This window comes from Perissodus microlepis, chromosome 22 (assembly GCF_051167445.1).
Source record: "Perissodus microlepis isolate ML-2025 ecotype Zambia chromosome 22, ASM5116744v1, whole genome shotgun sequence".
NCBI lineage: Eukaryota > Metazoa > Chordata > Actinopteri > Cichliformes > Cichlidae > Perissodus > Perissodus microlepis.
Window position 1 is genome coordinate 20822561 of NC_140481.1, and position 16104 is coordinate 20838664.

Below are 16104 nucleotides of genomic sequence, written 5' to 3' on the forward strand. Positions count from 1 at the left end.
TTTGTTGCATTAGAAATCACTGAGAACTCCATGTATTACCTTTTCTTCCACTGCCAAACCTTAAAGTGATGTTCTTGTTCTTAAGTCCCAACATTTCTATTAATTTAAGCTTTTATCAATAGGCGCTCTTCTTGGAGGCGACCTGAATAATTCAAATGGAGGATGTCCAAGTCCAGTCCGTGAGTATTAAAATATCTGAGCGCTATCCTCCACTTATTTGTTGTTTTTCACCACAGATCGTCCTTCTGTTATCCGGTCTGTATTGGGAGTATTCGTTCCTGCTCTCCTCCTCTGCACCGTCTGTGATTGTATCTCACAGGGATCAGGGGAAGCCACCAGTAACAACAGAAATGCATGGGATTCCCAGCACTTCCTGCGGGGAATGCAGTCAGCCTGGCACATGCCTTAGTTCTTTATTTCAAGCCTGCACCAGGAAAACGTTTTCATTTACTTACTTTATATTGGATTTCTAGATTAAAAATGTCCAATCTTTTATTTATTAGTACTAGATCACATTTGCCTCAACATATCCAATAATCTGTAACATTAGAGGGCTTTTACTCCTTGGTTCTGTTTGCACGTCTTTGAAAAACTGTTTAACAAAGAAACCTTTGGGAGGATTATGTAAGCCATCGTTGAGGGGGCACACCGTCTGTACCCCGCCGTCTGCTTTCACCTGTTTGATTTTCCTATTGATTTCTGTCCATTCACACCTCCGTCTCCCCGCAGCTAATGGATACACCAGTGCCAGGGCCTCCCCAGGCCTCCTCACCGTTTCCAACGGCAACAGTCTGGGGAAAGTAGTTCCGGCCAAGTCTCCACCCCCACCTCCGAGCCCCCAGATGGTCAATAGCCGCAAGCCAGACCTCCGAGTCATCACCTCACAGGGCGGAAAGAGCCTCATGCAGATGGTGAGCTTAACTAAGCCGAACTTGTGTTGTCTGGGTTGGTTTCTTTAACGCTTCGATCCTTTAACGAGCAGCATAACGCCTCCTGTCTTCACTAAAGTTACCCGCGATGTTGAAGCAAAGACAAACGATGAATCTGAAGGATTATTTCAGGACCACGGGAGGATTATTTTAATTTCTTATCTCAGGAAAGTTTTGTGAGTGAGATGGAAAACCATACAAAACTCTGGGAATTCATATTGATGTGTTGAATGAAATTCAAGAATTACACTGAAGATAAACAGTCTGTTATAGAGGAATGCTTGCCATCAGTTTTGTGCTTTAGTAAAGACCTGGGGGAAGAGTTTTTGTGCTCAACTCTTCTCATTATTTAGTCTAGGAAAGTGAGTAAAGTCGTGTTGAATCAGCCTACTCCCACCGACACACCGATGAGATTTCTCTCCTCTCTTTTCCTGAACCAAGCGTGCACCCACGTTTCTTGGAGGCATGTTCAGCAGTGTCTGTGCTAACAAAAACAGTCTTGGTTTCATCGAGGACTTAAAGTTCATTTCAACAGCGAGGTCCATTTATTAGCTGTCCTTGAGCTTTCCCTCCGATCACACAATATTTCTCTGCACAGTGGACCCGCCACATAATTAAGATGTACACGTTTTCATTTTTTTTATCACTTGAACCACCAGGTCAAATCTGAGGAAAAAGGGCGACTTTGGCTCAGAATAAGATGTATTAAAATATATTGGGTATCAGAGAATTACAGTAATGTAATAAATGTGATGGGCAGTATATCATGGTGGTTCTGTATTGGTTACTTTTCCCATGAGTACCCTCGTGGCTCAACTAGGCATTGTATAATTAGAGTAAAGTAACATAAACGTGGTCTTAAGAACTTAAAAATAAGGGAACTGTACTTCTATAAGTTTTTAAAAACATTTCACCTTCTTCAGATCTAAAACCAAAAAAGTGGAGAGTCTCAGACATTTTAAACCCTTGCGTGCTTGTCCCTCAGGTGGTCATTGACCCACTATTGATCATGAGCGTCACCACATGACCCAGGGTATGAAAAAAGGCATGGGTCATTACCACCAGAGATTTCAGGTGAATCCACCATGAGACCGATAGGTTCTCCGTCCAAAGTGTTGAACTGAACTGAAGAAGCCTCTTGGATGAGAGGTACAACATCTTCAAAAAAAAACTTAAATAAGTACAATTGCCTTATTTTCAAGCTTTAAGACTACCCTGCCCTGGATGACTGAAAACCTACACAGCCACAAGAAAAAACATGCACGAACTGCTGGTGTTTTAAGAGCAGAAAGCAGCCTCTGCTACCCAGTAGTATTAAAGATTTTTTGCTACTGTACTACTTCACATTTCCTGCAGCTTTTCCTGTTTTTTCTTAGCTCGGTACAAAGTGATAAATATGTTGACACGGTAACGGCTGAGGACGATTGTGTGAACGAAAGCTCCAGATTAGTGAGACCAGTCATTACATTTCTAATGACTGTAGGCAGGCAGAGTGATGGCACCGCCGCACATTTCATAATCAGACTGCAAGTATGTCATTGTTAAGCAAGCCACCAGTGAAGTAGCTGCCAGACTACAGTAAGTAGTTTTATTGTTGTTCCATATATCTTTTTTAATTACCCCAGAGTTGTAACCCTCTCTGTTACCACCCTTTGCAGACAGAGGATGAGCTGGAATTGGTAAACGAGGTGATTTCCCCCACGTCAGTCACTCGCATGAGTCGATGGCACATTAATAGCATGGATGCAGTTCTCTTATAGGAGTTTCACATTGTTCTGGTCTTGCTCCACTCACATTTCTTGGGATGGTCTTTCAGTTTGTGGTTCCCACCTGACTGCATGTGGTTCAGGGCTCATGGATGTGTTGTTCCAGCATTTCTTTAGTCGTGGGCTCATAAACCTGTCAGTGATCTAGAAATACTCAAGTGATTCAGACCTTCACATGAATCAGTTTTGTTTCAGCAGAAGTGTCATACTGTAATGTGCTCCTGTAAGTTTTTGAACCAGGTCCATTTACTTCATCATACGACGCCACTTTAAAAGCATGGATGTCTTCTCGAGGCACCACGGAGCATGCTCCCTGCTCACTGACACTCACACCGACTCATTCCACCATCCTCCAAAAACTGTGTGAAGTACAGATGTTTAAGAACTAACTGGCATTACATTAAAGGCATTTCCTCTGTCACGTACGCATATTTAGCTCTAAAACACTAGGATTTAAACATTTTAGGATTGTGCACCTCTGTATTTATGGTGTTACTATAACAAATTGATTAATGATTAAGATGAAATAAAGCTAATTAGCTATGTTTTTGTGAGGCGATGGCTTCTGCTTTTTAAATAGGACAATTTTGTGTTGAGATTTGTTGAAAACAAGCTATTATTCCACTGTTTTCTGACTATTCATGGGCAGGATTATTATTTGAGACAAAAAAAAATGTTATAGCAACATTTTACTTTCATTGAATATTTGTGAGACAGAAAAAATACTTATCCCACTTTTAATAATACTGGGGGGAAGAAAACATTGAATTTTCTTGTTATTCTAAAAAATCTGCCTTTGATTTAAGCTGAGTTTACACAGAGAGAGATGATGGTTGCTGCTGATGGTGGTGGTGGCTGCTGCCGTTCCCCCTCTTTCACAATTCCTCCCAAAGTTGACAGGCAAGATTCTCATTTTCCAGAGAAGAGTGATTAATTTTCATCGCTCTCACCTCGTCGCTCCTCCTCACTTCTTCACAAAGGCAGATAATTGAATCCGGCTCCTCTCTCCGGTCTGTCTCTTCTCTCTCTCTGTGTAAATTCAGCGTTACAGTCATAACTCTGTCCGAATGTTTCCTCTCCGGATGATGAGCCTCAGCATCGAGAAGAGTAATTCCAGACCTGAATTACTGCATCTTTGGCCTTTTATTCGCAAACCTTTTATTATTTCCTTCTGTTAAAAACCTCCATCTGCTTTTATCTGTGATATAATTCAGCTCAACCTGACTCTGGAGGGTTGTGTTTCTTCACAGATTTGTGTCTTTCAGCGAGTGTACATAATAATAAAACCCCAGGGCAGCAGTTCCACAGATTTAGCAGTGTGACTGTGGCACCTGTGTTGGAGAAACACTGAATATCTTGTCATGTAAATGGGTGACTGGATGTGCAAACACTCATCTCTGTGGCTCCTATAAAACTGAGTGATAGAAACATAAACAGGCTGCTTTACCACTCTCGCAGCGCACTGTAAACCTTTACTGACATCCACTGGAGAATCATGAGATGAGCTCTGCGTTGAGGCAAAGAGGTTCAGCTTCACAATAGCTGCAGATAACTTCACCCGTTTGTAGTTTATTATAGTGAGACTGGAGAGTTTATTCTGAAATTTACCATTTAAAATTACAACGCACTGTATGCACAGTAGATGATATTAAAATTGAAATGGGAGATTTTATTTCCTATTAAATGTTTATGCCATTTTTTAAATTGAAAGGCCAAAAACACAGTGAGCAACTGTATGTATGAATACGATGGTAAACTAAATGAAGAAATCAAAGAGCCATTTTGGCTGCAAGACCCTGTGATGTACTTTTATCGCTTTTGACCTTTTTAAATCAAACAAAATCTTGATTTATCAAGAAAATATGGCAAATAAGTGCAGATGACTGGGAGGAGTTTCTGCCATGTGAAAAACTAAGTACACCCTCAATGCTTCCTTAGTTAGCATGTTACATGTTTAAAGTTCATGACATTAGAATAAGAAAGAGACAGAATGAGCATGGCTTGTTTGGGAGGGTTAACATAAGACATCTTCTTCTCTCCAGGAAGAACGTGGCAGCACAGCTTAGGTTTGCAAAGCTGCATCTGAACAAACTGCAAGACTGCAAAACAGAATATCAGCACAAACACCCCATACCAGCTGTCAAGCACGGCGGTGGAAGGGTGATGATTTGGGCTCTTTATGCAGCCACAGGGCCTGGGCACCTTGCAGTCATTGAGCCCAGTGAAATCCTCTGTATGCCAAAATATTCTGGATGCCTGCAAACTTCAGTGAACTGAAGCAGTCTTGTAATGGAGAGTGGGCCAAAATTCCTCCACAATCATTTGAGAGACTGATAAAGTCATACAGAAAACTATTAGTTCAAGCTATTCCTGCTAGAAGCGACTGAATCATGGGGTGTACTTATTATATCACAGAGCTGTATTGACTCCTATTTAAACTTTTTTTAATCACTGTGGATGTTTATATCCAGATAAGCCATATTAAACTTAAACAGTGATTGTATAATTTTTATTGAACATATTTGTATAGGTTTTTACATAAAAACAAAGAGCACCAAATAGAACAGTAAAGAAAAAAAATGAGACGAGATGGATCCAAATTTTGCTAAAATATTTTAAATTAATCTGTTGATGTTTTTTAAAAATGCATTGATAAAATATTGAATTTCTACAGAGTCTGTGTCTCGTCACAGTCGATCTGCTTGGGAGGATTTACTTTCACATAATCTTTTATCTAGTTAATTGATCTGATTTACATTTTGGTAATTATCATTAATATTCGTGGAAGCTTAATTTGAATAAAATGTGGCAACTGAGGGTTGAACAATGTGCCTTTAATGTAATTCTATAAATCACCGAGAACAATGAAGGTGTTTTTGATGCATGTCATCAAGAACGTCCCGACAGTAAATCCACATTTAACTCTGAGATTTACTCCATGTGGAACGCCATTATGAATCCAGCCATGTGCACATCGTCATTCCCAGCATGTCAGAGTGTACATTAAACAAAAAATAAGTCTTGACTCCTTTGGGTCACATGTGGAAGTTTTGATCCTTTCTGTCCTGCTCTCACTAACATGCTGTGGTCCTCTTTGGCAGAACGCCCAGCGGCTGGCAGCTGGAGCTCAAACTCTCACCACGCCAGTGGTCTCTGTAGCCACACCGAGCCTCCTGGCACAGGGGCTGCCCTTCTCTGCCATGCCTACAGCGTACAACACAGGTGAACTCAACACGAGAGCTTTGGCAGCAGCAATATCCTTTTTAGATGAAACAGAGTTTAATAATTAAATAACAAGTTTATGTAATTATTCACCCTGATAGCTTAAAGAAGAAATCTATTTTGAATTCCTGCTGTGACCTTTGCCCCTTCTCAGAGTACCAGCTGACCAGCGCGGACATCACTGCTCTACACGCTCTGGCGTCACCAGGAGGCTTGCTGCCCACTGGCGTGTCCACATGGCAGCAGCAGCAGACGGTTTCCCAGCCAAGTCAGCAGCAGCAGCAGCAACAGCAAACACAGCAGCAGCTTAACTTAGCATCACTCAGCAACTTGGTGTAAGTCCGCTCTTCATCTTCATCTTCAGCAGTTGAACCTGCACTCAGGTCCAGAGACGGTGGCAGCTGAGACGTTCCTGTAATGCCTCTCTAACCCTTTTAATGCTGATGTACTGAATCTACAGACTCTCCCATTTAGCTTGCATGATATCCATACCATGACCTTTATATGCAAGAAATCCACATCCTTTTTTTGAGCGATCTGGTCTCTCACCAGCATCTCACCATCTCAGCCTTCTCATAACATCAGTCTGAACGCTGTTCGGCTTTTTCTGGGTTGATTAAAAAAAAAACATTACGTGGAACGAAGAAGTGGTTTTATTGCCTCACAGTGGAAACAAAATGACACAATTATCAGATAATTATTATTATCGAAACCCTTTATCACCCACACGGTTCTCAGTCAACTAAAGCTCCCCTGAATAACCTTGTTAGGCATCGTGTTTATGTACGCGCAACTGACTAGTAAACATCAGGTGGCTCGCTTGGCTGAAAAGGCACTACTTTTCCTGTTAAAGTGAATCTTTTACTGGAAGTCATGCTCCTGTTATTGGCTGTAGACCACTGAATAAGTCTCTTTGTTTGCCCCTGTTGCGTACAACTTTCCCTGAGCCATGCTAAGACACAAAGAAAGAAAAAAATACCACAGCATCAAAAACAAATATGATGAAGCCGCTTCCAGCTACACTGAGAGCTACACAAATTCCTTATATTGGAAGAAGAATACAGGTCACTGCATCTTTAAACTGTGTGCACAGTGAAATGTCTACAATGTCTTACGTAAATAATTATAAATGGGATTGTGTGTTTTACTTCCTACAGAGACAGAGTGCAGAGTGCAACCTTTCATTCTGCAAAATATCGTTATAAAGGCCAAAAATATAGAATTTCATTATGTCAAAGGAATCTTTTAGGCTATTGTCTAGTTAACTGTGGCGAGTTATTGTTAGCAAACTTCTGTGACATTTTATGCTGTCCAAGATGAAAGCTGATCAGTGTGAAAGAATCAGGATAATATCCTCAATCGTGGCTACAAAACTTTGATTGTGCGTTGTACAGGGGTAAAAGTTCAACAGTTTTGTCAGCAAAGATAGCGTGGGACAAACTTAGGATGACCCTGCTGCCACAGCGTTTATCTACTCACATGCTTATCAACCAGACAGCACCAAACAAACTTAAATCGAATATATGGAAGTAAAACTTAATTGCCTCAGAAGCAAAATGACACAACGTCAGATGATTTGCACCAAACTTGGAACAGAAAAAAAAGGTTAAAAATGAAATCTATTTGAAGTTTGGCAGCAGAAAGTTGTTTGTATGATCTATCATCCAGCTGTTATCAGAGCCAACAGCCATTTGTCTTCATCCCAGTTCAGCATTAACCTCGTAGCGTCTACATTCATCAGACTTGTTCTACCCAAATTGATTAAATCCAGGATTCATAGCGAGGCTATATTCACCTTATAAAGATGCTAAAACTGTCGAGTGTGTGTAGGCATTTCATTGCAGACATAACGTTACAGCCTTCTGAGTTACCCACAGTTTACAAACTGTCACAATCCTTTAGCTTCATTTAACAATCATAGCGATGACAAAGTGATGTTTAGATATTTAACCAATCAGCGACAAAGTGGTGTCGGTGTACTGACAGTGGGTTAGAGCTGCGTTTAAATCTGAGCTGTGGCAACATTGTAACTCCAAACCTTTCTGATACCCTCCATAGTAGCTTCCCTAAAAAATACAACTACACGTCACTCTGATGTCACATACGTAGGCTAAATGAAGGTTGACTGTTGATGTTATGCAGTTTTTACAGTCTTAGTCTGGGTCACTGAACTCTTCTTGGTGGAGGCACCTTCACTAAATACAAATTCACAGGTTAGCTGTGTGAGGGTAGGACCTAAATGCACTCTGTCTCTATAGGTTTAATTCAGCTTTGATTTCCCTCAGCTCAGGAGGGAAACACAAAAAGGATTTCGATCCTTGGTAAACTATTTTGTCAGTCAACCTGAAAATTTATAGGAAGTGAGAAACGGTTTTAAAGAATCGCCACAGTTCCTCGGTCCTGATGTGAATGGTTCCTCATTTTAGGAAACAAACCTGCCCGCATTTGTTTGTCAGCACAACTTTGGCTCGTCCTTCATGAAAACATTCAGTCAGACTTTGCCTCATGTGAAGATGTGAAGATGTTAGATCTTCTGCTAGCAACGTAGGAAGAATAATTAAATGTAATTTCGATGTAATTCGGGACTTGCATGCACAGTATGATGCTATTTTCAATATGGAGGAAATGCAGTGTGATTTAGAGAAACTGTTATCAAGTTAAGCAGATGGTTTCACTGTTTTTCTCCCTTAATAAGCAGCATCTGGACTGGATTATATCAGTGCGGTGTGGGTGTGACTGAAGAGCTGTGTGAGCTGGGTTGGGGTTTGGTAGCGTGAACACCAGAGCCTTGAAGTGTGTTCTCTCCTCTCGTCCACAGCATGTGGGGCGTGGACAAACAGAGCAGCGAGCTGTCTAGCCAGGTGTCCAGTCTGGCTGCCAATCTGAGGTGAAAAGCCACTAATAGTGTGTGGGTGTGTGAAATGTCATGACCTTGTCTGTAGGGGGGGCTATAGTCCACTTTGCACTTGAATGGGATTCTGTCTAAAACACAAACAACACTCAGTGCGTGCTGCCGTAGACAAAGTTTCTTTTATTCTTTTTACTAACAACCGGCCTTAAAAATAAACTTTTTGAGCTTATTATTAATTTTGGGAAGACAGAGCAGGAAGAACTCTTCAATAAGAGCTTTCAAGAATATTTAGACTGTAAAAGAAAGGATTGCTCCGTCTATAATAAAGACCTTGAAGCTACTCCTCATTTCTTTATGTTTTCTAGGAAATTTGGAAATACATGCAGCAGTTTATTGACACCCGAATGGGAAAAGAGTACATAAGGCAAAAAAACTGCATGTTTTGTGTGTTCATCATCAATTTTGACATGATCCTCAACATCAAAGAAGGCCCAAACCATGACAGAGCATCCTCTGTGTTTCACTTAAGAAATCGGAACAAACTCTGTTTTTGTGACAGGCAGCTGGTAACGACGTTTCTAAAAAATACACTTCTAATTGGTTCTTTGCTTAGTTGTCTGTTATGCATAGAAAACATTTAGGGGCTTTCTTATGCTTGAATGATTCACAGGTCAGTGTTAAGTGGTTTAACAAACAAAACAAAACAAAAAATGCTCAGGTACAAGGATTGGACCGGTAATGAGTGAAAAAACAACCAATTTCCAAAGAAACACTTGGAAGGAACTTCAGAAATCCTGGAAAACTACTGTTCAAGATCAAAATACATTAATGTCTTTCTCCTTGGAAGCAAAATATAAAGAAATGAGGGGTGACATAGGTATTTTACCTAATTGTTTTCACAGTGTATTTCCAAATTAGGCCAATAGATATTTACTTAAATTGATCATTTATATATCTTTTTTTTTTTTATTTAAACATACGTGGATACGGTGGCCCTTAAGGATCAAACAAAAATGGCAAAAAGCTGCAAAAGCTGAAACAGCAATTGGACAAAAGGCACAAACATTAAAAGTAATAATTTGTACCATGTGATTTACATGCCGTCATGTTTGCCACTCTCAAGCTTTGAAGAAAAGAACTTTGTCCATGTTTTTGCATTCGATCTTGTGCTCTGTTACTTCTTTAGGGCCACCGTCCACACTCAGGTGTTCCGATTAACACGTGAATTCCTGCATAAACGCTCCACACGTTGTGTATTTGTAGATCAGAAAACAAGATTTTCTTATGGGTTTTGTTGTGCTCTTGCTTCCAAAACATTATGAACATTATTGCTGTTGTTGAAAAGAAAACGTTGCCCGCAATAATGTTTCACACCTCTCTCCACACATGCCTTCTCGTCCACCTGTTCCCTTTGGTTTGGGCTCCAACATTTTGTTTTCTTCCCACAGTGTTGGCTCTCCGTCCAACCTGCTCTTGGGTAGAGATGAGTGGTTGGGCCGGTACTGTATCACACTTCCTTTTTCCTGTGTGTCTGTGCGCTTTTGGCTGCCTCGCTCTCTTAGCATGTCTGGTGCCGTCTGCAGTCAAACAGGAAAAGAGACTTAGTTCCGGCTTCCGCCATGTTCTCTAACCCGAGATTACTTTGTGTTTTCTCATTCTGGAGTTTCTACACCGTCACAGCTGACTCATTGCAAACCACCCTGTCACTCGAATCATTTCACGCTTCTTCGGCTGTTCTGTTGATCTTTTGGGAGCAGTTGGGATCCTAACTCCTGCTTTTAAAAGGCTCAGATTTGATTGTTTTTATGGAATAATGGAGTGTTGCTTTTCCCTGTTGGTGCTGTGCTTCGTAATGTGGGTTATGTCTTCACATGAGTGGTCTTCCAATTTAACCATATTCCCTTTTGTCAAGTGGCTAATTATTTGTAAATTGTCTCTTGCTTTTCCTCTTTGTTCTGCCCTTTATCTTCCTTCCATTTTTCTTCCTCTGCCTCTGTGACCCCATTCTCAGGCCGGTGACCAACATCCCTCAAGGCGCCATGCTGACCGTCAACACAAACTCCGGCGTGAGCATCAAATCGGAGCCCATCTCGCCCGGACGGGATCGCAGCACCCCTTGCCCTCTTCCGTCTACCACGCCATCCTCGACCTCGGGAGGTACCATCCTGACTGCTCCGCCTCAATACCCCGGCTCCCTGCTATGCCTGGAGCCCCCGACCGGCCGCTCGCCCGCAGACAGCGTAAGCAGCAACGCCAGCTCCTTCGAAGGCAGCGACCGCGACGACGCTGGAGCGGCCGGAGGTGGCACTGCAGGTGCGGGAGGAGGAGGCGGTGGGGCCGGCGGTGGAGGTGGCAGCTCGGCAGGTCCCACCAGCCGGTCCGTGCCGCCCGATTTCAGCCCATCGGCCGAGCTCCTCAGGGCGTCAAACGAACAAGACCAGGAGGGAGGAAACATCAAGCGCATGAGATTGGATGCCTGGGTCACATAAAGGCACCAACACCTCCTCTCTGCACCCACAGTGAAGTTTTGGTGACTCCCACAACACGCACCCACACTCATTCTTAGTCCCACCCCCCCCACCACCACCACCACTGCCCCGACCCCACTGCCATGTGACACTATCATCACACACAGTTATATTACTCAGCTGCGTCACCCAGACTTCAGAGGCTTTGCCAAAAAAACCATTAAAAACAAGCATAAAAATCCTGATGGACGGCTCCGAGCTCAGCTGGATAGTTTAGCCCCTCGGATGGAGGGACAGTAGATTTTTAAAGCCTTCTTGCTTGAATGGACTCCCACATATTGATATTTTTCTTTTTCTTCTTTGGTAGAAATAAGTTGTTTAAAGTGAAACCACGAAACAAACATGTCTCTTTCACACGGTTTCCGTATCGCCTCCATGTATTTACATCGACCTCCTTTAATTTTAATACAATGTGACTCGTGGCCTGTCGACATTACGGGACTAATGCCGCACGACTCGCCACTTCCTGCTCTCCAGAATCCAGCGTTTATTTAGGCTGCGTGCTGTCGATTCTCCTGTAAGTCACTTCCAAACTGCACTAAAGGAAATAACTTTATCTGGACAAAGACTGAGCGATTTTTGGCACCGACCAAAACAGACTCAAGCAAAGGTCTTTCTAGGTAACAATATTTCTGCGTCAAAGGATTTTTTTTTTTTTTTTTTTGCCTCTGCTGCCACGACCTCATGCAACCAGGCAGGCCCCGAGCCCCTCAGGTGGCACTCTGCGGCTGTGTGAGTCGAGCACCTCGCCAGAGTGCCAATATCAACTTCTCTTTGAGATTTAAATAAAAGAAGAGAAACAAACAAAATGCCAAATGCCCCTGTTCTCTATAGGGACATGCTATCGCTCGCACTGTCGTGAAACATTGAATTGTATTGGCGGTCACTTTGTTCACAGACTGGGGTGCTCCTCCCGTCCTCTCACCTCATCTCCTCTGGAACTCGGATGGAAATCCAGCCGGTTACTCAGCTTATTAGCAGGAGTAGATGCCATCCAAGTGAAATTCAATAGTAAGAGTTTTTTGAGCCTCTGTTGGCTCTTTTTTTTTAAAAAATTTGATTTGATTTGATTTTTTGGAGTAGGGAAGTATTTGGTTCTCTAAGTCCAAGTGTTCTCTATCTGTTGGTATTTTAAAACTCTGTTAGTTGTCCAGAAGTAGGAATTCCGACTTTGTATAAAAATCACTCCTTATACAAAAAAAGCTTTGATGTCCTCTTTAGCTCTCTATAGCTCTCCTTAGCTCTTTGCCGTGTTTCGAAAAAGTGAAAGGAAAAAGACATTTTTCTATATTTCTACCGCTTCAGTTGGCGACAAAGTAAAAATAGCTTTTCGGCTTCAACGACGTGTATGTACATATGAATATATTTGCATAGACTTTGCTAGATATCCCTAAAAACAAGCAATGTGTTGATTCTCAGTGGATCTGTTTGCATATATGAGTGTGCATTTGATATGTTTTGAGATACAGGTGCAGGGGTTACGCCGCGCTGGGTGGTGCCGGCGGATCGGACGTGTTTCAAGTAAACCTATTTTATTCTAGTGTCGATGGTGTGTGCACTTTCTGTCTCTCACTCACAGAGGCCTGCTTGGTTGTGGTGTCATCATATTCGCTTGCCACAGTTCTTCTTCTTTCTTTTTTTGAAGAAAAGAACCCACGATCAAAGAAAGAATCCTACACCGTGACATAAACTTATTATCAGGACACTGCCGTTCACTTCTAGCGTAGAGAGGTAAAATACACTTTGACGGACTCGTGTAAAATCTTTTCCACGTCACGGTAAGCTGACAATTTCTTTTTTTTCCCATCGGGAAAACCAAGTTTGACGTTTAAGTGTAGCTTTTCTTGAACAAATCTGTTTTTCGTTGAACCATTTCAAGTGTGTATTGGTGTGTGAACCCAGGCTGTTTATCGCTCTCGATTACTTTACCTTTTTTTCCCCTGGAGACAATGCTCAAAGTGCAGACCGGCTGTTATTTAAACAATCCTACACCTTTCCGTCAGCGTAGGTGAGCAGCGTTTGACACCGACTCTGGGTTCATGCCGCGAGTCGGAAAAAGACATTGGGGCCGCGTGGGATTTTCTCCAAAAGACTGACGCGTCTAGCGGCGGCGTTGCTGAGGTATTTCATCGTCATCATCATCATCTTTCCTAGTATGTGTGGAGGGTAGTTTTTCACTCCACTGATTTCAGGTTAGCGCTGCTTTCCCCTCTCAGTCAGCCACGGTTAGCAATTTAACAGCCAACACTTTCAAAGAGCGCTTATTGGAGAAGTTTTTTTTAAAGGAATACTTACACAGTGAGTGGGAACAAGGAGATCTGTGCTTTTACTTATGTGGTCAGTATGTACACAAAACACCAGCCAACACGCCTGATGCTTACCTCTAATGCTGCATTTATGAAAGCGAATTATTTACATTATTTACAGCTGCAGATTCAAACGTTAAAATACAAATTTCTCAAAAATCACTAAAGAAAGTGAATAATGTGTGATTCCCTCCAGAGTTTGTCAGAGTAACACAAATCCATTAGAATTAGTCGGGAAGTGATGCAAGCATGAAAGTTGTCAGTTATCTTTAGTGTCTCTTAACCTAATAATGCCCTTAATACAGGAGTTTCTGAGACCTCTATCTCATTAACATGATCAATACTTGCCATCATTTTTAAAACTTATGGACAAAACTATTTTTTTTTTGTCTAAAATTAACATTGTTGTTAACAAAAGATTGCCAAAAACACCCAGCGTGTCAAATGCGATACAAAGAAATATATAGCAAGTATATAATCAAAATATATCATACACAACATGATATAGCAAAAACATTTTTGTGGATTTTGCTATAAGGGTTAATGAACATCTCAGTTTGAAAAAATCAGAATTTTCTGGCTGTTTTTTGATGGGTTTGATGGGTGCCCATTTTTCTCCTTATACACAATATGAGTCTAGATTCAATTGTTTGGGGACCTGTGTGCAAATTAGATATGTCACCAATCAAAGCATTTTATGTGTATTATTTAAGCATCAGCCTAAAGTGCAGTAAATCCCTGCATCAGGACCCATCAGGATCCGCCGTGGCGACACCTTACAGTGAAAGGTTTGGTTTCCAGATGAACTTTGAGCCTCTCTAAAGGCATGATAGTTATTAATTTAGAATCCTAATATGTATGCAATATCACATTTCCATGCTGAAACGACTAAATGTGACCAGCTGTGGCAAATTCCGATGTCAGCGAGAAAAATTCCAAGTGAGAATCTTGAACCGTTTGCAGGCCTGTGTCGCCATTTGGATAATTTTTACACTTAAAATCAATTCAATTAAATTTGTCGTTTTTATCCCCCGCTTGTATAAAATGTACATAAATAAATTTGGATGTCTCCACCTGACACGTCTTGGTGTTAACGACCATAAAGTCAGCTCGAGCTCAATTAAAAGGAGCTATGCGTCGTCTGCATCCATTTTCACAATACTATAAAAGTATCGAGCTCAGGCATTTGCATTACACAACTACAAGCCGCGGCACATCTCAGAGTTGAGATGTAAGATCTCAAAATTAATGCAGCACTTTTTTTTCTTTTTTTTTTTTTTTTAGTTAAAATGACAGGGTGAGCTTTAGAGGTGCTGGCAGGCAGAGTGTGACCGCTGGACCGTTATATCGAGCCTCTTCTCCGGCCTACATCCCATCAAGAAATTTCAAGATGTCAAACTATTCCTTTTGAACACTCGGGATGCGTGTCCGCCTTCCTGCAGACAGAGCTAACGATCTCCTCTCGTATCACCCGCTCATTTCCACTTTTAGAAAAACTCACCTTCAGTGGCATCTCGTTTCTGTGGGCGCTGATGTTTGACTGAAATGTGACACCACACCGATTGGCTTTGTTCATGTACAAAAGGAAAAAAAAAGGTTCTTTGTCCAATCTAGCAGTGTAGTCACAAGACAATCTATATGAGAAATGAAAACCTGCACCCCTGTTACTTGTTGTGTACAATGTTTTTTAGAATCTCACTATTTTTGGATTAATTTGTGCTGGTGACAGTTCCATTGTCTATTATTATTATTATTATTATTATAATGATATTATTATGGAGCTTTTATTTTATTGCTATTTTTTGTGTAGGATAGCCAACTGTTTTTAATTTCCTCTTTCTTATTTTTCTCTTCCGTATCATAAACATATAGTACTGGTTTCCTTTTTTGAGGCAACTTTGCTGACAATTGCACGATCAGTTATTGTGGTATTAGCAAATGCAATGAAGGAAATACCAGTTAAATGCTGCAGTTTTAATTAAGATACAGAATATATTTATAAAAACGGGAAACAACTGAAATTAGTAAAATCCTGAAATTTGAAACATGTAAATGCATGGGATACAGGTAACAACGACATATGTTACGTACAGTAATGATAAGGACATGCATCAGAGATGAGTTTTAAAGCAACTCAGAATAATGTAGCATATGAAATACTAAAGATGAAATTTATAGCTAATATATTGTGTTGAGCTGGTCTGCTTTGGGTTTTGTTGTAAAGAAAATATTTCTTTTTTTGTTGTTTTTTTTGAGAATGATATACAGTTTGTGTATATTTTCATATACAAAGTATGCACTGATATGTTATTGAAATTCTATACCGCTTTTACAAAAAAGTGTTTGTTGTACCAAAGTATCCAAGTCCCTTGAAACCTTATCCTTTTTGCGTATGTTTTACCGTATTTTATATATTAAATAGACAAACTGAGTGAAATGAATTTGGATCTGTGATTAATTTTTTTTTTTTTTTTTTGTTCCTGCGTCGAGGTGGGGGCAAAA

General features: G+C 41.0%; 1 protein-coding gene across 5 annotated transcripts in view; it reads left to right on the top strand.

The window, feature by feature from the left end:
• LOC146363011 (myocyte-specific enhancer factor 2D homolog) overlaps positions 1-16043 on the top strand; it is a 32754-nt gene extending 16711 nt beyond the window's left edge. Inside the window, exons 6-13 of one of the 5 annotated variants that reach the window (XM_084918574.1) lie at positions 123-179; positions 730-911; positions 2588-2617; positions 5797-5917; positions 6072-6252; positions 8736-8804; positions 10217-10267; positions 10780-16043. In XM_084918574.1, coding sequence (XP_084774700.1) covers positions 123-179; positions 730-911; positions 2588-2617; positions 5797-5917; positions 6072-6252; positions 8736-8804; positions 10217-10267; positions 10780-11257 — 1169 coding nt within the window. In that variant the 3' untranslated portion in view covers positions 11258-16043. The remainder of the gene's footprint in view (positions 1-122; positions 180-729; positions 912-2587; positions 2618-5796; positions 5918-6071; positions 6253-8735; positions 8805-10216; positions 10268-10779) is intronic. The other 4 variants (XM_084918576.1, XM_084918575.1, XM_084918577.1 and 1 more) reach the window with 4 other exon arrangements.
• The last annotated feature ends 61 nt before the right edge of the window (positions 16044-16104 follow it).